Below are 24,686 nucleotides of genomic sequence, written 5' to 3'. Positions count from 1 at the left end.
ACATCCCACTTAAATATTTTTGGCCCCAAAGTAAACATGAGAGTAATGCAGAACTGCCCAGAGCTAAGATTAGGAGAGAACGTTTGCACAGCTCTTGCATGTTATAATTCTATGACAACACCACAGGGACATGTGGGCATTTTCTTTTTAATAATAGTAACACCAAAGTCCTGGCTCAGCAACTGATCCTCGGCAACTCCACCTCCCAGGTCTTTTTCAGCAGTGCCTGAGGGAAAAAGTATTTATTCCCAATATTAGCTGTTTATTCCTTCTTTCAGAAAGAAAACGATTTATTGTGAGATCAAGAAGAATTGACAGAGCCTCAAAAAAAGGGTAACCCTTGAAGGCTTGTGAGCCAGGCGGGAGCCTCTCGGAGTGCAGCGGGGCGGGAAGGCGCGGGGCAGATGGAGAGCGCTGTGCTGTTTCCAGAGGCAGCCACCAATTCACCTGCTGCTGGGTTTTTTTTTTTTTGCATAAAAGAATACCCATTCAGTTTCGCAAGAGCTTCGTTTTTTTTTAAGAAGCTATAAATGTGTAATTTAAAATTGGAATCTCCCAAGTGAAGATAGTAATTAACTAATTAAAAAATGTTAAGGTATTATGCCACCCAAACCTGCAAGCCTGGTTTTGCCCAGGACACCAATCCTCTACCTTCCTTATTATTGTTTGTAATAAATTTCTGAAGATATGCTCATCACTGAGAGACATATTTTTATAACTACATACTTTAATAAAATTGTGTTTTAAAAGAAGCTTTTTAAGGAACTATTCACTTTCTAGTGACAGAATTCCAGATAGGTGGCACCTAAAAATGACAAAAATCTGCAAAGATGAGATTCCTTTATGCTTTGTAATAAGTTACCCATCATAAGACCTTTAGACCTTATGGAGTGTGGGGTTTTGTGTAAGATCTCTACTTTGAGTTGCTTTCAAGTTAATCTAATATCAGACTAATGCAACAAAGGCAAGGACTATTGAAATGTACCCATTATTTGTGCGTAGTATTCTAATTTTCAAACCCAGCACGTTCAATTTATTTACAAAGGTTGGTCTAAGATAGAGTTCTCAGTGTAGAAAGACAATTTAGCCGAAATGCTTTACCCTAATTACACAGCACAGCTATTTGCATATGTAACCAGCCTGGCTATTCCCGGACCCAAGACAGACAGTGTTACTAGAGCAGAAGTTATATTTTTGATAACTTTTAAGAAAATAATGTCAGTTCATGCCTTTACATTTTTTATCTCTCTGTAAAGCAAATTATAGAAGGTATAATCCTACATCACTTGGGTTAAATATATTGGAGAGCAACAACTAATTAATAGTGATTCCTCCCTGTGGGAAGTGGGTTTCTGGCCACTTTGTAAGAGAGGGTGTTTTGGACCCTTGGGTTTGGATAAAGGAAAGAGTTTTCATTATGCCAACAAAGCCAGTCCCGATGCAATGTTCCTCTGTCAAAATGGAAAACGCTATTTTAAAGAGGTCACTGATCTTTTGTTTGCTGTAGAAAATGAAGTAATCTCTTAGGATGATGGACTCAAACTAGAACAAAGGACAGTTTATCTTAAAATTTGATAAGGCATTTCTAACATTTATAAACAGTGACATTGTTTCCTAGGAGGGAAAAATAAATTTTCTTTATAGAGATTTTAAAAAATAGATGGGACAATCATCTGAAGAGATTGACCTATGAGGCTTGAATCTTTTTGCATTGCAGGAATGGTTGAATTTGTCAGATTGGAAGCACAATATAAGTTCAAAGAAGAAAGGAAAATAAATTCAAACTAGATGTTGTCTTCTGCATATATGTCATTCAGATGATCTAAACTTTTGCAAAAAAAATGATAGCATTTATCAAATTTCTCTTCCAAGAGAATAAAATAAACTCTATGAGGCTTAGGGTTACTGGTACAAACTGGAGAAAAGTCCCCTTATCGTTAGACTCCCAGGGAATTGGCAATAAGGCTAGTAATAAGCATTATGAAGGATGAGAGAAATAATAACGTGTGTTTCATAGACTCTACAGTTGTGTCTGACACATTATTGCCATACAGGGTTTCATCCATGACAATTGCCTGCTCCCATTAAGAATTACGGTCACATTGTCACTAGTCTGTTCAGGAACCCCAGCCCCTCAGGACAGGAGCAAATGACAGCACTGACCTGTCCCAGGGACCGGACAATCTTTTAAAGGAGTATCACTAAATCGCAGCATCCTCAGGCCAGAGGTCAAGATGAGAAAGAGCATCCCAGACGGCAAGTTGCCAGGCTACTGTGGTGCGGTCGCGTCTACTGCTTGGGGGGGGGGGGGGGCGGTTGCTGAACCCTCGGCTCTCGGTGCTGCTCTGAGGGTACCGGCGGCGGGGGCTCTTTCCCGGAGGCGAAGGCGAGGCGGGGGACTTGGCCAGGTCCCCGGCGGTGGCGTGCAAGGTGTGGAGGGCGGCGAGAAGGGAAAGACAAGACACTCTTCCTCCAGTAGGGGTAGAACAAAAAGGGGGGGATCTTTATTCAGGGGTGAGCACAGGTTATATAGGCTGGCATAGAGGGCGGGGGTTGTTACAAGCCAATGCTGAGGGGATAAAGGCTAGGATTGGTTCTGAGAGGGCGCGGAGGTAGTTTGAAAAGGGGTGGGAGTTGCTCTGGCAACGGTGTCTGGCAACAGTGTATGCGCACTGGTGGTGGCGGGAGTTGCTCTGGCAACAGGGGGTGTGCGGGCAAGATAAGGGGGTGGGGAAAAGGCGGTTCCCTCCAGCAAGCCTCCCCTAACGGTGGTATTTTGGGTGAGGAAATGGGGCCTGCCTCCGGCCTCACTTTCCCAGGCCTGGGGGGCTGTGGAGGGCGCTGTCGCCCGTGCCCACCACCCTCCCCAGGGGTGGATCCGGTCCCCTGGCCCAGGCCCGCCAAGTTGAAGCACGTAATCAGTATCCCGCACTGTGGCACTCAAGTGGCAGATGGGTTGATCTTAGGGGGAAAAAATCTGCCAGCTGGTGCAGAAAACATTAGTCTGGGAGAAGAATCTCTCACTTTAGTGAAGACAGCTCCTGCAGCTCCAATCATTACAATCCGCAGAAAAGCTGGGGCTTGCTGAGAGGGCTCGGCTGAGTCTCCGGGCTACATTTCCATTTCCTCCTAACGTTTTCTTCCCCCCTTCCTCCCTCCCTCCCTTCTTTCTTTCTTTCATCTCTATCATCTTTCTATCTATCTATCTATCTATCTATCTATCTATCTATCTATCATCTATACATATGCACACGTGGCCCCATCTTCGCTACCACTAGGACATTCTCCTATCAGGGTCAAAGTCCTAAAATAATACAGCAGCTTGATGGAAATAAGAAAACAAATATTCCTAATGTTTTCAATGATCCACAAGGGACAATATTACTAAATGAGTGTCAGGAACAATTTATAATTTTTATTAGTAAAAAAATAGGCTGAATAAAATTCCTCAGAATGCTGCAGACATGGAAAGCACACACATACACACACACACACGTTCCAAACGTAGCAAAATGATATGAAACATCTCAAAGGAAATGATCAGTCATCAAAATTAACCTCTATGAAAGTCAAATGGAAGCAGAAATGCATGTTGGTCCAGAAGGAAGGCTCTGACAGAGAACAGACAGGCTGAAGCTTAATACAATAAAAATTGATTTTGATAAAATGTATTGATAATAAAATTTATGCAAATTCATACCAAGAAAGGAAAATATTTGGCAAACAACCACAAGGGACTCCTAGTTGGTAAAGTTGAAAATTTTAATAGGCTGACAACTGCACATTTCTCATGATTGTCATGAAAGATGATTTATTAGGCTTCTCTTGGTTCACCATATTTAACCCTTCTGGTTTTGATCGTGATTCTTGGTGAAATAGTCTACAGGGTTTGTTGTTAACCTTGTATCCAAAATAAACATTTGGCCAGACTGATGTTCATTCCACTTTTTAAAGTTTTAAGAGAATTATTCTGCATGAGGAGAAAACAATGATAGAGTGAGTGAATGTGTGGACATGTGGAGAACAGTTACTCCAACCCTTATTGACAACACTCTTAGTATTTTTGATGTCAATGGTCATTGGTACTGGAAGTTAACATTATTTCCAGTTAAACCAAAGTGGGACAGTTTTTTGGTTTTTTTTTTTTTCTGTTTTCTTCGAATATCTCTACGCTTTAAAATATAGTATCCTTGCTAATTGTATTGCACAATATTGGGTAATTTTAGGAATACTATATATCAGCCCACCTTTCTGTAGGAGAAATTCCCATCTCACCTCCATCTAAGACTCCTCCCAGGATTTCTCTGCTCAGGACCAGGACAAATTCAGATGCTTAGGCATTTCCTCTTTGGGAACTCACAAAGATGAATAAACTGGTTTATAGAAATAATAAATTGGCTGCCTCTTAAACTATTACACACTCAATCGATGACAGGAAATTCCCATGTGAGCTTCAGATATCCTTTTTTTTTAAAGGGCCTGCTCCAATTTTCAAAAAATGTTTACAAGATACACTGTCTAAGGGAAATGCAGGCAAGTAGGTGAACAAATGGAGTCACAACAAGGAGGAACCACAATTTGGAATTCTACTGGGAAAAATATTTTCCACATATTCAGGCAGTATGTTTTCTTTGTTGCTGCTGATGTTTGAAACTTATATATGACTTTCCCCTTGGATACTGCAGGATGGGACTATAGAAACAATGTTCATACAGCAAGCATGAGAGTTGGGTTCAGATTTGAGATCTATTGCTGGAAGCTGGGTCATCTTGCACAGATATTTAACTTTTCTAATTTTGTTTCCCTCTACAAAAGGATGTCAAAAATAATGCCTTACTGAGAGAGATATAGAGGGCATCAGTTGAGATCACTGAGGTGGCAGCTCTTTGTGTAAAACACAAAGGTCTATGAAAACTTAGCTGTTATTGTAATGACTGTAATTCCAATAGTCATCACCCGAGCAGCAGGGATCCAGTTCCCTGACAGCTGGTGACCCCACCATCCAGCTCCCTGCCCCCATGGACCTTCCTGCAGGCCCTGAGCTTCCTCAGGGGCTCAGCCTTATTCCCTGTGAGTTCTTGAGCTGTTTCCTGTCTCCTTCCCTGTTCCTGGATAGGAAGCCTCATGGAGTCCATGGAGCTTAATTCATCGCTTTGTCCACTTTTGGTTTATTTTGGTGTGAACCATAACAGCTATATTTTTATCTCCAGAAGGAGGTGTGAATATGACCTACGATCTTAAAGACTGAAACTGACTTCTTTGTGACTCTATTATCTAGTGCCTTTTTTTTGACATATGCTAGGATCTCAGGGACTGGGAATAGATGACTGATTGAAACAAAGAAAGAAACAATGAATCAATCAATAAGGGGATCAATGAAAAAGAAGTAGAACGGGGAAAGGACAGCAGAGGCCTTCTTTCTTCACATTTCTGCAAACTAGAGATACTTAGGGTTCTTTGGACAAGTTGTACATAAAGGCACTGGATGTTAAATGTGGCCATAATCCAGGGAAACAGTATAAACAGGGCCTGGGCCATGTGAGAGTGCCAGGCCGTGGAATGCTGGGGCTGGGATTGTGAGCAGTAATTTAGGGCAGAGTTTTATTTGGGGGGGTGGGTGTGTGAGATGGGTTGGGGTACAAGAGGTGAAGAAGGAAAAATCTGAAAACAGAATAATACCAAGACAGGTTATTTGGGGGATGAAGTTGAGAATCTGAACATGAGGAGCAAGGATGAGAGAAAGTGAGGGAAGAACCTAAGTTCCAAGGATCTGTAGCTAAGCTTCCGGCTTTCTAAGTAGGGAGTGATGAGGAAGGCCAGACTGAGGGGTGGACAGTCTCTGTGATGTGGGAAGGTTGGGATCAGGGACCCCCTTTTGAAGAGATTGGGTCCGGAGGAAGAAGCCCGGCTACTAGGGAACTGAAGAAGACTCTGCTACCCAGGAGCTGGGAGATAAGGTGGGATCTGTTTCCCAGAGAACTCAGGACATGGCAGGAATCCACCACCTCCAGGAGGGGGCTAGGAAGACCACCGGAGTCAAGCTACTCACTGCTACTCTCACAGAAGGCAGCACCTGACTCCTTTAGGCTCCTCTCACCTGAGGCCAGGTGGGAGTTGAAAGGCCCAACTGCCAGTTTAAGATGGAAAATATCATCATCACAAGATGCACACAGTACTTCCATTCATGTCTTATTTCTTTAAGAAAGTCTTAAGCAAATGTGCAGTACTTCCTAGGCTATTCTGTAAATAGTTTTAATAATGTATAAATTGACCATACTGATAAATTCCATTTTTATTGTTATACCTTCATCCAATAACATTTACTGAATATCTGTGATGTGCATGATACTGAGGAGAGAAATAAACATGCAGCTATCTGTTTTCCTCCTTTGTATTATAAAGAAAATGTAATAGCATTATAAAATGCTTTTAAAAAAGGAATAAAGATTATCCATAATATTCTAATATTAACCTGATAATTTTCTTTATTCTGGATTTCCTGAGAGTACTTATCCATGTGTGTACATTTCTTTTTTACAGTTCCACTCATAGTCCATGTAATTTTGAGGGGTGTCTTCTTATCTGGCTATACTGTTTTTAGAGTAGATTTTTATTTTTCAGGTATTTAGTTGTGGGACTCTTAGGCCACAAGAATCTGTATTTCAATATTTAAAGGAGAATCATTTAAAATGAGCAACAAATTTACTTCATTTATTACTATTTCATCTGTGTTTTATTTGAAGCAATATTTCAGTCTACTACCATAATCATTAATGTGGAATTCTCTCTAGCACTAATTTGAACATTAAATAAAGATGGAATTAAAAGAGCTCATTGCCTCATTCCATGCATCTAGACTTCTACTTAGTCATAAACTACTTAAAATCTAAATGCACCTACTTCCAAATTGGTTAGCTTTCACCTTGTGCATTGAAGTCCTTCTAATGGGATGTTAGCCAATGGAAATCATCAGCATTTAACCACAATCACTTAGTGGAGCTAGATGGTAAAGGAAAAGAAAAAAAAAAAAAGCTAAATGCCTTTTCACACATGCACTGAAAAAAATTAATATCCTGATAATCTCTGGGAAAGAGGATAATTTTTTCTCCCTCTAAAATTGTGAAGTTCATCTTTACATAATTTATCTCAATGACCTGCAAGTACTGCATATAATTATTAAAAATAACCATGCTAAATCAACCCAGCTCTTGAAGCTTCCTGGCAGTACTGCTAATGCAATATCCAACTCTACTTAACATTACAATATAGAGCCAGTTTGTTATTAGTGTTTTTAAGATTTTGCTATAAGGAGAAAAATGCAGAAAGATGATTCTTGAATAAGCCAGTATTTTAATGGATGCATTTATGATGAAAATCGAGTTGATTCTTTCAGTGAGTTATTTGTCCCTCATTCTGTTATGCATCATTCTCAAATGTCATGTTTAATCCACAGGCTCAATAAAAAATTAATTTCCCTCTGATTAATGAAAGAAATGTAATATTAAGAGTTAACAGTAGTAGTGTTGATTTCAATTTGAGTGTTATGGAGTAAACAGGGTTTGTAATTGTTTGCCTCGGGAAAGCCCTATACAAGGTAACTCTCTACAACACAGAAGCAAAAAATAATCTCTGCCTTCTTTTATCTAGGGAGCATATTTTCAATCACAAGTCTGTGATTGACAAGGATGAGTCTATTTAGCTATGGCAGAGTTCAATGTGACTGACATATTTACCTAGTTCCACTCGTTCTGACCAATCTTTAAGGATCTGGGAGCAGCAGGTAAATCTAGAATCACCAAATTTGGTTACTCACGTGGTGACAGCAAAGTGAATCAAAACCACTGAATCTTGTGGCTTCACTGGATTCTGCGTTGGTGAGGCCACAGCCACACACGTGTAAAATGAAATCAGAAGTGGGGGCAGTGGTGACAGAAATCTACACTTGCAATGAAGTAGTGCAGAAATATACACACCTTGTCCCAAAGGCAATTCCTGGTGTTGACATTGTACTAGAGTTATGCAAATGTAAGTCCTGGAGGAAACCGGAGGGAGGGCACCCGGGACCTCTCTGTGTGATCTGTACAACTTCCTGTGACTCTGTATTTTTTTAAGTTAAAGTGAAATGAAATCAAGGAGGCTATTATTTCCTTTGGGAGATCTAACCTGGTAGAAGTGAGTAGCCCTGTGGCTTCAAGCTGGAGAGAGATCTGGCCTCTCTAAGGCTGTGTTTGACACAGGAAATGGAAGCCACTGGCCTGCGGCTGGGGTAGGGGCGGGTGCAGGACACTTACTGCCTCGCTGGCAGCTGGACGGTACCTGAGAGGCGGGGCAGGCGGACAACACAGGGGAACTGAGAGCGGAGCGGCTCCCCGTCACCCCATCCCCGTGCACAGAAACACTCCACACGGCAGCTCCTCCGGCCCACGGGTGCAGACGGGAGCTGCATGAGGCAGCCCCGGGCTGGAGGGCAGGAGAAGGACAGTGCCTGGGGCTTCCCAGGCCCGCGGAGAGGCAAAGGGCTGAGGCTGCAGTGCCGGCCGCTTTCTCCGGTTGTGCAGTCGCAGGGTGAGGGGTGCACCCAGGGGCGAGTTGTGAGAGTCCCTGACCCCGTCTGCCCGGTCCCTGCTCCCACCCGGAAAGCTCATCTGCTCTTCAATGCATCCCCCCACCCCCGCCGCCACCACAGCGCTTAGTGGGGTGCCCTGCACCGGGTCAGCACCCAGTGAATGTTGGCTGAATGTTGGCTGAATTGAAGTAAATGGAAAGAAAATGTCACGCAGAGAGAAGCCTCCATGAGGCAGTGAGGCCAGGATGGACAGTGCAAGAAAATCTCTGATCCGCACACATGCCTGAGCGCACACAGTCAGAAATTACACTAGTGGTCAGGGGCAACTCAACAATAAACACCATTTTTTTTTTTTTTTTGGTTTGTTTTTTACCCCATAACATAATGCATCATTATTTTGCCATAGAATATAATGTGTATTTGCTTGTAATAAATCAAAATATTGTCATATTTCTTGTATCTGTCTTTAAAAAAAGATTGGAATCTCCTTGGAAAAAATTATGTCTTTTTACTTTTGTTCTTCTGTTATTAGTGCTGTGTCTCATGCTCAGAAATTCTTTATTGTATGGATGGATGCAAATACACCATGGGGTGCCTAGTAACAGGAGATCTTGGTCCAGGGTTACAAATATTCACATTGCTAAATGACATCATCAGTTTTGTCAGATGTACAAGTTGAAATCAGTCATCTCTAACAGCTAATAATATTAAGAGAAATAAAGGGAATGGATAATCAAACAGATTAGAAGATTGACTTTATACAAATACAGAATTTCAGCAACTGATTAGCTCAATCTTCTGACTTCACAAGTAAGTAAAACTTTTCTGATGTGGAGAAGGAATGGCTTCAACTTACACAGATGCTGCTAGAAGCAGAGTTATAACCACAGATCATCAGAACTGACTTCAGTGCAAGGTTTGCTGATGTTAGCAATTCAATCAAATGCCTATGTGTGCAGTGGCTTATCCTGAAGAGGTTAGCATGGGGCAAGATGGGGAATCCACAGATGAGCAAGATTCAAAGATTTCACTGTGGTGCTAATTACTTAATTGGAGCTATCAAGCACTATTTATACCTGGTAATTAGGTAATGATTGCAGAGGGGAACAGGAGAAGAGCATCTTGGAGGCTGTGACATTGGACCCAGGGGGGTACAGGGATGTACAGGACACTGAGGTGTCTGAGTTACAGAGAGGAAATGGGCAGGTGACCCAGCTACTGGAGTCAGTACAGAGAGGGACAGAACTTCTACAAGAGAGGATTAAAAAGAGTAATAACAAAATAGCATTGACAAGGTGAGCAGAGTGCTCTGAACTAATGAGAGAGGAACTCAGGTAGTCAACAAAGAAATCTAGGCTGATGTGATGCTAGATTTCAGGAGCAACATAAAGTCCCAGTAGGTTTGAACAGAGATTAAATGTGGAGAAAATTGTGTCTTGATTAGCAGACAGACAGAGCGAAAGGATCAGGAAAAAGGAAATTCATTCTGAGGTTCCTGTAGCATTTAGGAACAAAGTAAGGTAGGTGTGTTGATGGCTACAGAGCTAGAAAAGAAAACAAATAAACAAAAAACAACCAAAAAATAATCAGACAATAGCATAAAAAATAGGGTTAAAGAAAGAACCAAAAGTTTTAATTTGGGGTCTTTTCATTTCCCAGTTTATTTTCAAGCTACAGAAAGTTTTGGATTATCATCAGATAATTGTTGTGCAATTGAACTTTCTATGATTATGGGAATGATTTTTTATATGCTTTTTCTAATATGATATCCATTAGACATATATAAATTGTTTTGTTATCACAAGAAACTAAATTTTATTTTATATCATTTTACTTGATTTAAATTTAAATAAACACATTCAGCCAGTGGTTACATATTGGGCAAGGCAAATAATGAGTTCAGTTTACTACAGAAGCATTAAATGAAAGCCTAAAGAGAAGAACAAAACTCTACTAGTAATATTCTTCTATATCTGCTCTAGTCTAGATCACAACTGTCCCACACCATTCTAGCACCAAGAAATTCTATTGTTATTTCAAAAGGGATTTATTTACTTGTCCATTCATCCCTGCAACATTCTCAAAAGGTTTTGTGACAGTCATGAAAAGATACACAAGTACAACAACATTAAAATAGATATACAGAAAAATTGGGGGCAGTATGAAATGCTGAAATAGCACAAGCAAAGCAAAAAAGGCAAAGGACACAGAAATATATGCCATAAAATATTACAGTTGCTAAAGAGAGCTTTAACTTTCCTCCTGGCCCCAGAACAAAGAGGAAACATCACAATCTCTAACAGTTGTGTTAGCCACAGCATAGAAAGTAATACCTATAATTTAGAGTAACCAATGTCTTTCCTACTACTGAAGTTTGAAAATCTTTGATCAAATCAAACAAATCAGGGTACCGAAGTAATATGGCTCTCTCTCTAAGCTTTTGAGCATTGGGTTGGCAGGCATCTGTTACCAAAACGGAGAGGAAAAGGGAACTGGTTTCCAGCAAGGACCATTGAAGCAGAGAGGTAGAGAGAGAAGCAGGTGCATGGAGACATGGAAGGGGTCTTTTGAGCCATCGGTTCTACGTCCCCTGAGACCCACATCTGTTCCCTGGCAATATGAGTGACCTTCGCCCTTATGATAACCCCCTCCTTCTCTTTGTACACTAGCTTCCTGTTAACCAGAGGAGTCTTAATTGGTACAGAGAGAAATTGCTTCCTTGAGTTTGCAGAGGAGACACTGTGTTAGTGGGTGATAGACTCAATGACAGTCCCTACAACAAGAAATTATGTTCACGGTTCTTGCAATTGCCCTTCACTCTATGAGAGGCAAAATGCTAGAGTAAATTCAGCAAGAATTAATTCAGATTATTATTTCATTAGCATTCTCCAGATCCTTTTCACCTCCACAAAGTGAAAAGTGCACTATTACTCACATTAAATTGAATGGAAATTAATTTTCTAGTTGTTTTTAGGATTGCATGATAATATTCATGAGTGTTTACAAGTTACAACCTCAAGGTCACCGTGCAACTACTGGATAAAACATCATTCACCACAGTTGAAGCTTAATAATAAAAAGTACTAACATTTTATTTCTGTTTCTCATAAGTTATTTTGTTCCAATCCTCATCAGTCCTCTACTGCAGGCAGAAACCCAGGCAATACCTTCAATGCCTCCCTCTTGCCTACCTTCCTTCCATGGTGGGCCCATCATCAATCCTGTCGAGTATGACTTCCAAATAACTCTTGACTTGGTCCATTTCTTTCCAGTTTCACCAGTCCCAGCACCATCCCAGGGCAAATGAGCATCATCTCTAGTCCGTAGTGCTCTAATAACTCCTGACTGGTCTCCCACCTCCACTCTTGTACCTTTTCAGTCCCTTTTCCTTCTGCAGCTTGAAAGATCTCTTAAATATGCAGATTAATCATGTCACCACCTATTTTAAACTTCAAGGTTCCAACTTCTTTTAAGATATAAAGAAAGACCAATGTGCTCACCGAAGCCTCAGGGAGCAGGGTGGTTTGGCCCCCACCCACCTTCTGGTTTCTTTTCACCTTGATCCAGACACTCGGGTCTCCTTTCCATTTCTCACACTTGCTTTGCTCCCTCCAATCTCAGGGTTTTATCTCAGGATGTTCCCATTGTTGGACTGTTTATCCTAGCCTGCCTCACTTTCCCCATTTTTTCTACCTCTTATCTAAATCAGTAATTACATAGCCACAAGGGTGTTGAGGAAAGTCTGTACCTATCACCCCCTCCATTAAACTGTAAACTCTAGGAGGGGAACAAATTTGTCTGTTTTGTGAACTGTTTCCCCTTAGAATCGCACAGAACATGGACTATTATAGATACTATGTCTGTAAAATGGGGATAATCAGATCTGGCTTGCCTCCTATTTTAAGAACATATTTTCTAAAATATTGGGTCCTATACAAACACATCTGACTTTACTCATATGATATAAAGCATACTTTATCTTTCAATAATATAACAATTTAACATTCCACTATTTCCCAACAATGTGCTACATGAATTTTTTTTTATGAAAATTAAGGTCTATTTCCAAGTTATTCTAAACACCTTGCATATTTTTTTTAAGAATTCAGTAGTTAAATTCAGTAGTTAATTTCATTTCAATATGACAATAAAAACAGCAAACCTATGAGAGTGCTTTCCATAATATGAATAATTAATATTTGCAACTTAGAAATTTATATCCCTACAATGTACTTATAGTCTCATAAGGAAAATATACCCTTGAAACAAGAGCTAAATGCCTTCAAGTCAAGGCAGTTTGAATTAGGTCACTTAGGCACCAAAATAGCTTTGCAGTCTTTTCTAGTATAGTATGTCAAGCATTCTTAAGCACATATTTTATTGCCATCCAGAAAGTAACTGCAAATGTTCTTCTCTTATATCCAACATCCTTTAAAAACCAACTCTAGTGCTAAGCTCTGACAAATGTACCTCCTACCACCACACAGGCTTTCTATGCAAGCACACAATTCACAATTATAAACAATTTTGTAAAATGCACACTATTTTCCCTGGAGACCAGATGCCTTGGGGTGGTTAAAAATGTAATTGGGTAATTTTCTGAAAAGCTTATTATTTACTTGAGTCTCATTTCAATCTCACTGGTGAACAGTATATCCCTGTTAATAGTTATCATCCCCAATAATCTTTCACAATTTTTAGTGTTCCTCTAACATTCCTATAAGCACACATTACCTGGGGCAATGGATCTTGAAAAACAGAAGCTACCCAAGCTTTTCTATATTAAAGGTATGGGTGAAAAATGCATTTCTATATTAAAGGTATGGTGAAAAATGCATTCAGGACTTGTAAACTTTCTAATGACTTGGAGCATGTCTTATTGGTTGCAAACCTCATTATTGGCTTTACAGCTGTTTTCCTATCTTGACTTATTTTATTTTTGTATTAGAAGGAAGAATGACAAAATTGCAGCTTACAGGTTTGCTCTGAAAAATAAAGTTTGAATTTGCCTGATGTTGATTTATACCCAGTGTGCTATACTTAGCATGATTATACAGTTAAGCATACTTTACAGGCAATTTCTCTTCCTATTCATAAGATGGTAGCTGGGTAACACACTCTAAAACAACAATACCTAACTCCTGAAACTGCACCAACTAAAGTGGAGTACTAGGTAAATATATTCCAATGATGGTGGTGGTATTTCACACAACAAAAGATCTTACTGTCCCTCACACCAACATTTTTACTACTTGCATAGTTAAATATGCACAATAAAAACTTACCAAGATCACGGATTTAACTGAAGTGAATAATAGAAAGTCAACTATCTCTAACCGAAATAAGCATGTTCAAATTAAAACAGGAAGTATGAGATTCAAATGAAAAATTGCTTTGATTTGTGTTAGAGGGTGTGGGGCCTAAAATTCTTTTACTTCTAGGCCATAACAAAAATACTATTAACATCATCTTTTAATCGTAGTGAACCCAAGTCTCCCCTACCTGTCTACCAGTGTCAACTATAGACAACCATTCAAATCTTGCCCTTGTCATTTTGTAATTAGGCTATTTTAACTCACAATATACAATGGGTATTATGTAGTTCTCTTATTTTACTCTTCCAAAAATTACAATATATAGACAAACTGAAATCATTTTTAAACAAAGTTTCTGCTTGACTTCAAGACTACAGAACTCCCTATTTTGCTTGGCAGGACCTTGGTAAAATACTGAAATGGGACTCTTAGTAAATATAACAGCTACAATTGATACACACTGTGTCTGACCACATATTTTTTTCAATGTAACAGAATCCTTGATATCCCATATGGACCATGCCTTCCCAAGGTTCCATGGAACACAGTTTGATAACCATTGATTTGATGATGCCATCATAGAAACTGAGATGCCATTATCTTTTGCATCTCTATCAGGAGGCACTCTTTCAACTTTTTGTTTGATTGTGTCTACTTACTCTCACACTAACAAATTTCATGGAAGTGATCCTTGGTTTATGGGCCAAAATCAAGGATCATAACATGTTTGAGGTAGAAGAGGCCCTGGAGATCAAATGAATTTCATGAATAAAAAGATGGAATGAAAAACTTAGCTTTGGAATCAGGCAGACCTATGATTGAATTTGGCTTCTGAGAGCCTTAGTTTACTCACTTGCAAAATAAGATTATTATCAGCCACACAGAAACATGGCGAAGCTTAAATAAGATAATTTATGCAATAGGTGGCCTGGTATCCAGTGGCTCATAGGTGGTTTGATCAAATACACCCCTTGTTTAGTTAGTGGAGCATTTCTACAATAGAAGTCTAATTTGAGGATGCAAGTTAACTAATGGGTGCACCTCATTGTAGGTTCTGAAGAAGAAACTTTAATACCATTTCCTTTAGAAGCAGCTGCATGGCAGAATGGAGAACACTCAGAAACAGAGTTGAATCGCTAAGGGCATAGTAGAAGATTTATTTAGAAATTATTATAACACAGAGGAAAAAGTAACCACTGTTAAAGCCATTGTTAAGTTAGGCTACTTAATTTTGACTATACTTCTCTACAGGTAACTGTTCCAAATGACAGTTATGAGGCTGTCCTGGCTTGGGGGTGGGGTTAATAAAAGTATCAGTCTTTTGAACTTTGCAGGATGGATGTGGCACCCCAACTCCCAAGTGTGATTGGGTGGGAGCCCCCTCCAGGAATAGATCCAAAGAGCTTCCATGTTCTTGCTATCGTGGGTAATGGCATTCCCAAAAATGAAGTCTACATCTGGTTTATGTTCTGTTAATTAAGGTGTATTACAAACTTAGATGTTTTATTAAAATTTTAAAAATGACTTAAAAAAATGAATGGATGGTTTTGTTTTTCTACTTTGTTCAAATCTAGTGTAGTCTATTATTTTTTTCTGCAGAATAAAACATGAATTATGTTTACAAAAGAAGGGTGGAGGAGTTTCTGGTATTTTAAATGATTAAACAGTAAAGTACAATTCTAATGGAAGTTTCTTTGGAGGTCCTTAAAAATTGGACTGATTTTTACCTGTCTTGGATGGTGTGCTAGTTTGCATATATTATGTCTCCAGAAAAGCCATGCTCTTTAATGCAATCTTGTGGGGGCAGAATTATTAGTCTTGATTAGGCTGTGACATTTTGATTGATTGTCTCCATGGAGATGTGGCCCACTCAACTGCGAGTGAGAATTCTGATTAAATTATTTCCATTGAGAGGAGACCAAGAAGATGGCAGCATAGAGAGGAGTAGAAGTTAGTTAGTCCCCCTGGAACAACAAATAAATAACCAGGATAAACTATTAAATAAACTGGAATAACTGCTGGGGGACAACCATGACTGTCCACACATTGTACACCAACCTGGATTGGGAGGAATGCCTGAGATTGCAGCATAAAATCTGTAAGCAAAAACTGCAGACCTGAGCTGGCAGCCCCCTCACCCAATGTCCCAAACTGCAAAACCTCACTGTGGGAGAAAGCAGCACTCTCTAAACAAGCGAATACACCTCAGTCCAGCTCCAACTGGGGTTTTAATTAACAAATGTGGACTGCTCAATACAAGCAGACAGAGGCTTTTAGTGACAATTGAATTTAAAGAACCAGAAGACTCCTCTGTCCCAGGAGGGTTTGCCAGAAGACGAGGTGCTATCTCTAGCAGAAGAGTGAAACTGGGGGTGGGGGGAGGGGGGCTGTATACTGGCTCTGAAAGGGGGCTTTCTGTCCCTCTTTCTCTCTCTTGACCTGAGCAGCTCAGAGGAGAGAGCCAGCCATTTTCAGTTCACACCACTCTTACCCAGATAGGGATGGAGATAGCAGAGTCAGAGAGACAAAGAACCTATTTAAATGAAGATGATAACTCCCTAGGGGGTGTATCTTCCCCAAGAGGAAGGAGGTGGTGCCCAGCTCTACTACCAACCTTGCATTCAGAACCAGACCCCAGAGCCTGGGGGAAAACAGACAAAACAGAAACACTAGTCAGGAGCAACAGGCTGACAGGCACCACCTGCTGGGCGGGCTAGGAAAAACCCAGCAACAAGAGGCCACACAGGATGTGTCAATATTCTAAGACACATGTTCAGAGAAACCTGATACTGAATATTGCCACCTTCTGAGACCTGAGCCTGTTCTAGTTTGGGAAAACCTGATTGGGTTAACCAAGGAAAACAGATGCCTAGAAAACAGAAAACTATAGCCTATACTAAGAAAAATGAAAATATGGCCCAGTCAAAGAAACAAAGTTACACTTCAACTGAGATACAGGAATTGAAACAATTAATGCTAAATCAATTTAAAAAGTTTAGAGAAGATACAGCAAAAGGGATGAAGGGTATAATGAAAACACTGGGTGAACATAAGGTAGAAATTGAAAGTTTGGAAAAACAACTGGCAGAATCTATGGAAATGAAAGGCACAACACAAGAGATGAAAGACACAATGGAGACATAACAACAGCAGATCTCAAGAGGTAGAAAAAAAAACTCAGGAACTGAAGAACAAGACACCTGAAATCTTATACACAAAAGAAAAGATAGTGAAAAGAATGGAAAAATACGAGCAACATCTGAGGGAATGAATGACAACATGAAATGCATGAATGTTCATGTCATGGGTGTCCCAGAAGAAGAAAAGAAGGGAAAAGAGGCAGAAGCAAAAATAAAGGAAATAATCAATGAAAACTTCCCATCTCTTATGAAAAATATAAAATTACAGATCCAAGAATTATAGTATACCCCAAACAGAATAGAACAGAATAGGTGTATGCCAAGACACCTAATAATCATATTATCAAACCTCAAAGACAAAGAGAGAATCCTGAAACCAGCAAGAGAAAAGTGATCCATAACATACAAAGGAAGCCTAATAAGACTATGTGTATATTTCTCAGTAGAAACCATGGAGGCAAGAAGGAAGTGGTGTGATATATCTAAGATACTGAAAGAGAAAAACCACCAACCAAGAATCCCATATCTGGCAAAACTGTCCTTCAAAAGTGAGGGAGAGTTTAAAATATTCTGACAGACAGACAATGAGAGAGTTTGTGAACAAAATACTGCCGTATAGGAAATACTAAAGGGAGCACTACAGACAGATAGGAAAAGACAGGAGTGAGAGGTTTTGAACACAATTTTGGGTGATGGTAGCACAACAATGTAAGTACACTGAACAAAGATGACTGTGATAATGGTTGAAAGTGGAAGGTGAGGAGCATGTGGGACACCAGAAGGAAAGTGGAAAGAAAAAGACTGGGACTGTATAACTCAGTGAAACCAAGTGTGCTCAACAATTGTGATAAAATGTCCAAATATGTTTTTACATGAGGGAGAACAAATGAATGTCAAACTTGCAAGGTGTTAAAAATAGGGTGGCATTGGGGGAAAAATACCATCAATGCAAACTAGAGACTATAGTTAACAGAAACATTGTATTGTGCTTCCTTTAATGTAACAAAGGCAATATACCAAAGCTAAATGCATATAAGAGGGGGACAAAAGGGAGGAGTATGGGACTCTCAGCATTGGTGATGTTGTCTCTTTATTCTACTTTAGTTTAATTCTATCTTTCCTTTTCCTGTTTTTTAGCTGTCATGCTTTTTGTTTGTTTTTTGTTTGTTTGTTTTCTCTTTCTTTTTTTCTTTTTCTTTGTCTCTCTACCTTCTTTGACTCTTCCTCCTTCTCTGGAAGAAATGGAGATGTCCTTATATAGATAGTGGTGATGGTGGTGAATACATAAATACCTGACTATACAGGGAACCATCTTTTATTTACTTAGGATGGAAAGTATGGTGTGTGAACAAAACCATGTTAAAAAAATGGGTTGATGAAGAAACCTTGAGGACACTATATTGAGTGAAATAAGTCAGACACATAAGGACAAATATTTCAGGGTCTCACTGATATGAACTAATTATAAATACAAGTTACCAGGATATAGAACAAGGCTAAAGAATGGGGAGTGCTTGCTTATTATGAGCAGAATGTTGAACTAGGTTGAACTTAAATGTTTGGAAGTGGACAGAGGTGATGGTAGCACATTGTAAGAATAACTAAAAGTGCTGAATGGTGCATGAATGTGGTGGAAAAGGGAAGCTTAGAGTCACATATGTCAACAGAAGGAAAGCTGGTGGTTAAAAATGGCAACACACAAAACAGTGAATCTCACAGTGGGCAATGTCCACGATGAACTGTACAAATATTAGAAATCTCTTTCATGAACCAGAACAAATGTATGGCACTATAACTATAAGTTAATAGTAAAGGGGCATAAAGGGAAAAAGTATATCTATTGCAAACTATATACTATAGTTGGTAGCATTTTATCTTACTTTCGTCAATAGTAACTAATGTATTACACAAATACTATGAGTCAATAATGGAGGGGGGCTGGTTATGGCTATGGGAGGATTTGAGTTTCCTTTTTTGTCTTTATTTCTTTTCTGGAGTAATGAAAGTGTTCTAAAAATTGAAAAAAAATAATTGTGGTGATGGATGCACAGCTGTCTGATGTACAGCTGTCTGATCGTACACTCTGGATCTTTGGATAATTGTATGGCCTGTGAACAACCTCAATTTAAAAAAATTTTTTTTTTCCATGGAGGTATAACCCTGCCCATTCAGGGTGGGTTTTGACTGGTTCACTGAACTAATTAAGAGAGCTGAAGAGCCGATGCAGACGCTGATGCTTGCAGACACTTGGGGATGGAGACAAAAAGACATTTGGAGATGCTAAGCTAAGACATGAATGAAGCCCATAGCTTGCCCTGGAGAAGCTAACAGAGGACACACAGACGCTTAGAGAGAAACACCCTGGGAGAAAGAATCAAGAACGCACAGGAGCTGAGAGAGAGCAGCAAAGACAGAAGCACAGAGACATTTTGGAGAAAGTCATTTTGAAAAACAGTCTGGGAGCAAAGGACCAGCAGACACCAGCCACGTGCCTTCCCAGCTGACAGAGGTGCTCCAGACACCATCAGCTGTACTTCACGAAGGGATCCTCATGTTGATGCCTTAGTTTGGACACTTTTATGGCCTTAGAACTGTAAATTTGTAACCTAATAAATCCCCTTTATAAAAGCCAATCCATTTCTGGTGTTTTGCATAACGGCAGCTTTAGCAAACCAGAACAGATGGCTCATGTGCACGTGACCTCTCTGAAGTGAAGGTGGAACCACGTTAGTTTTGTCGAACTTCGGTCCATGATCCTTAGTGGGACAAGAAATCAGTGCACTGGGAAATAATGAACACAGTTTTAAAAATGAAATAGACGCAAACTAAAACTATCAGACTTGGTCACATGTAGTAGGAAAGTTTTGTTTTGTGTAAGTTTTTCAATTACATGTATGTGTGGACTCTATATAATTAAAGGATCTTGATTTAAAGTATATTTTTTCTGTGAGTAGCAGTCATAAAAATATGAAATCCACTAGTCTAGGAAGAGTGCTCTCCAAAATTTTTGTTAAGAACCACTATCATTTACAAAACAACAAAAAATGTTGACTAGGTGTCATAATATTTATTTAATACAAGTATTGCTACTAGAAATAGGAGTTGTAAAATTTTCTACCTGCTCCACATTGGATGCACTTCTCAATTCCTTTAGAATCTTGTGATTCAAATTTCAGACTAGACTTTTTTTTCACTATTATACTTGTTTATTGTCAAAAGACATATAAGGGAAATTTACTCATTACTTATTGATTTCCTCTTCAGAATGTAAAATTTTTGAGATAGAACTTAAAAATTATATTAACAACCTAGTTAAAGCATTCTACTGATGCTTTATGGGAAAGAAAAGAAACAATAAAGATGATAGCCACTGTAACACAAGTAACATAAATATTGCTACATTTATCCCTTTCTTTAAAAGCCTTGTTTGGTAAATCTGGTTAACCAGAATGAAACTAATTTAAGAATTTCAACAGGAACTTATATCAACACACTTTGAAGTATGTGCTTTTCACAGTATTATAATTTATGTAATATTTTAGACTTTTTAAAGTTAATGCCTGAATCACAGGAATTAGGTATGTCCACACTTTGTCAACGTATTAATGTAGACAATGTCAAAAAGAAAATTAGATTTTCAATTTTTAGTCATGAAATCTTAATTAACTGTAAGTTTGCAACTTCAAGTTGCCAGCTTGAATTGTAAGTATCTAGAATATATTCCAAAGTTGGGGTATAAATGAGTGTTGGTGACTGGGTGGCTGTCACATCCACTAGTGGTGGACCAGGAACTGCTTCAGTCATCTTTACAGACCATCTTATTTAATTTCCTATGATTAAAAAATAATTTTCATTTCAAAATGATAAAATCAGTTCAACATCTAGTAGAGCAGATCTGAATTTGAACTCAGTTATCATTTGACTACAAAGTCCACGTTTTGCCCCTGATTCCAGGGCTGTGATTGTGTAACCAAGTCTTCCACTTGAAAGCTGAGCTGCCCATACCCCAGAGGAACACCTTTCTGATGGAGATTCCAGGTGTCAGCCTAAATTCTTCTTCTCTCTACCCTAGACTCTACTTCTCAGCTCCCCTTGCAGGCAGGGATGGCCAGATGACCGTCCTGGCCAATGAAGTGGAGAGATGTGGCCATTTCTGGGCTAGGGCTTAATAAGAAAGCTGCATGTCTCATTTGTAATTTCTTCATCTTCTGCCAGCTGAACCCTGGATATGGACATCCACTTTGACCATGAAGATAATGGCAAGACCCAATGGCCTGGTGGAGCCAAAAGACAGAAACATCTCTTAAAAGATAATGACCCACAAATCTGAAACACCCATGCTGGGCAAGAATTAAGGCAATTGTGTGTGAGTCACTACATTTTGGTCTCCATTTATTATAACAGTTCAGTTTCTACTATAACCAGACAAGACTTTTTAGAGGCCCCTGGTTCCTGTCCATCCATCCTGGAAAAACAAAAGGCTCAGACATGCTGCAAAGGCCATTCTAACCAATTCAATCTCAGAGAAGATTATCGTAGTGTGAATTTTACAAAAGATGGGAAAGATAAGAGCTTCCTCCCTGGAACATTTGCTTGTGAGCCCAGATATCAAAATGAGGTAATCAGAAGGCCCCTGTATTCTTCAGGCCCTGTGTTCCTCTCCTATGGATGATGGAAAACCAGCCACGACCAGGTGTGGGGAGGGGGATGGACCAGGAACAGGCAATAGCTTAAGGAAGACCAGCGAGTTACACTGCTGCGGGGCAGAAGCACGCACAGGGTTTGCACTCAACTTCCCTCCTCTGAGTTTGGAGGTGCCAAGTATTTGAAAACTATTTCAGATCTGGAAGGTGGTCATGTATAAAAGTCCTATTACACGTTCACTGCAGGGAAGAGCTGGCACTGGCAGTGGAAGGGGGAGAGAAGAGAGGGGATTGAGGGATGATGTCAGACAAAGTAATAACACTTCTTGGAACATTTTTCTTCCTCCGCCTTCCTGGCATCGTGTTTACTGCTGTTCATAAAATGTTCCTCTAGAAATAAGTAATTCTAAGAGAGATGATTTCTAGTAATGGCTTGAGAAGTAGAAAATATAAGAAATATTAATATTTCCAAACTCTTGAGTAGAACCAGTAATAGAACATATAAGATGGCCTGGAAGCCATTCACATTTACTGGAAATAAATAATAAAATTACTTAGTTCAGGTATTAAAGATTTATTTCCATCTTGACTTTAGAATATTAGACCACTCCTCTTCTTGCTAGACTGGTATGTGTTTAATACATTAAAATGTTTCCCTGTCCTGCTCAGGAACCAAATGTCATCAACTCTCATGAGTATGTAAATCGACCCCTCTAAGCACATTATTAATTGTTTCAGAGATAGTTGGCGGTCACCAGCTCCTAGCAATTTCTATGCATGAAGGCTCATTAATACAAGGCATCACGCAGTGGGGAAGAATAAAGTTTTATCACAGTTACAGCATGTGTGTGTGTGTATGTGTGCGCATGTGTGTGTGTGTGTTTTCAGTGGCCCAAGTCACATAGAGTACTGAACTCAGCACCAGCAGGCTCTTAATATATGCTTTTGGTGATGATGTTGATGATGGTGCAGGCACATAATCTGCAACTAGAAAAATTAAGAAAAACCCAAAGGAGAAGAAAGCCTATAGATAGTGTAGATTTAAAACCCACAGCAATTTCTGCCTCAAATGAACTTAAATTTTCTTGAGCTGGAAGCCAAATGACAAATGACCTGCTTGTTTCCAGAATAAAGATGTGACTGGCTGCTGATTTCTGTAGCTCATGAGAAACATAAGCAGACATCTTGCTTCCTGAGAACCCAGACAGATGACACAGAGTGTGGTGCCCACTGTGTCTTTAAGGCTGTTTAATGCCAATTGTCTCTCTGGCTGCTGAAAGTCATATTCTATTTAGGAGATTCTTTTCCACAGGATGAAGGCTGTGTAATAAACTGTGGGGCAAGCCATGGTGGACTCAGAAAACAAACGTGAAATTGCTGACAGGGGTACATAGAGTTACTGACAAATAATGAAGGATATTAAATGTTGCTGGTGAGTTGTGCTTTTTTAAATTCAAAATACATACACAAGATTCTAATTTTCAACCAATTGTGATTAAAAACTGATCTTCTTGTCCAACCAGCTCCTCATGGTAATCATTACAGATTGCTCTTATACCTCTTATTTTCAGCTTAAAATTTATCTGATGTAAAATATAATACAAAAACTATTTCTCACACCCAGTAGGAACTGAGATGAAGATGACGAATATCAACCTGGCACTAATCTATTGTAATGAACAAAATATATATAACAAAAAATAAGAAAGAAAATGCTGAAGGTTGGAATAATGTGCATATGTATTCAGAGATTTGTGACTAGAGATATAAGTGGGATTTTGATGCTTCTGATGAGAGAAATTTGGCAAAATCTTTAAAAGCATCAATTTGAAAGCAAAAGCAGGTAAATGTCTATATAATTTAGGGACAAATACATAAGTGGTGAAACTATGAAGAAACAGTTATCACAACAGGATAGTAGATGCATCTAGACAAGAGGGTGAAGGTGGTGGTGGTGGTGGGTTCACCTGGAGAGCTTCTGGAATTGTATATATTAATTAATATATAATTAATTAATAATACATTAATATATAATAAATACTATATAATATATAATTATATATAATAAATATATTATTAATTAATATATAATTAATCTGGGTCATGGTTACAAAGGTTTCTTTAAACTATACAAATGTGTTTTAACTACTGTTGAATATGCATGATACGTCTCACAATTAATTTAAGAATGCATCAAACCATTTAAAATGATAGTCTTAAAGGTCAGTTACTATTCCGCTGATTGCTGTTACAATCCCTCAGCTTCAGGACATCCCCCTCTGTATCAATAAAGGAGAAAATACCAATTCAAAAACTGTGCTGCCTGCTAGGAAGGCGGCACATTTACAGAAGAAAGCCGACAGATGGTGCTTTGAACAGTTCTTGTCACTATCTTAAGCACTTGCAGGCCTCCTTCTAGATCTCTTTGGGTAAGTAATTAGGGTGCACTTGAAAAGGGGTTTGCTTTTACATTAACCAAAGGTAGAATGCTCTTTTAAGAGTTTGGAGCAGAAGTGGGTGGGAAGAAATTATTTTGCCATCTCTGCCAGCTTTTCAGAGCATTTCCATCTCGCTTCTAGTTTTTTTAAATGCTATTTTGCTTTTAAGCACTAATAAGACATAAAAGCCAGTTTGAAAGGAGAAAGGAACACAGAACCCAAGCAAGCAAGACTCTTAGGAATATGGGGTGGAGTTTGCTTTGGACGTGGGGTGCCTCTGAAAGATGAGGGAAGCAATGTGGTGGTGCTGGTCCAAATAGGCTTAATGAATGACTTCATTTGTAATTCACTAAAGACGCACGGATGCATCAAATGAATATGAAATTACATTGTCCTCTAGGAATTAGGATTTTCTAGGCAAGCATCTTCAACACCAAACAGATGACCATACAGGCAGGGCCTGGTGGATTTAGCTAGAATGAGTTCCTGAAGACCATCAGTTCTGTCCCACAGCTCTTTTTCTGGTTCCTGTCTCTGCACCAGTCACTCCTGATGATGAAGTTCCTTGATTGAGTGTGGTTCCT

At 39.2% G+C, this 24,686-nt stretch overlaps 1 protein-coding gene across 1 annotated transcript in view; it reads right to left on the bottom strand.

Annotated features, from left to right (window-relative positions):
• Positions 1-24,598: 24,598 nt before the first annotated feature.
• Positions 24,599-24,686, bottom strand: part of LOC119519959 (formin-like protein 16) — a 286,503-nt gene continuing 286,415 nt past the window's right edge. The window contains exon 7 of the mRNA XM_037817677.1: positions 24,599-24,684. Coding sequence (XP_037673605.1) covers positions 24,599-24,684 — 86 coding nt within the window. The remainder of the gene's footprint in view (positions 24,685-24,686) is intronic.

Source organism: Choloepus didactylus, chromosome 24 (genome assembly GCF_015220235.1).
Source record: "Choloepus didactylus isolate mChoDid1 chromosome 24, mChoDid1.pri, whole genome shotgun sequence".
Lineage (NCBI taxonomy): Eukaryota > Metazoa > Chordata > Mammalia > Pilosa > Megalonychidae > Choloepus > Choloepus didactylus.
The sequence above is the reverse complement of the archived record's forward strand: the minus strand, read 5'-3'. Positions and strand labels throughout refer to the sequence as shown.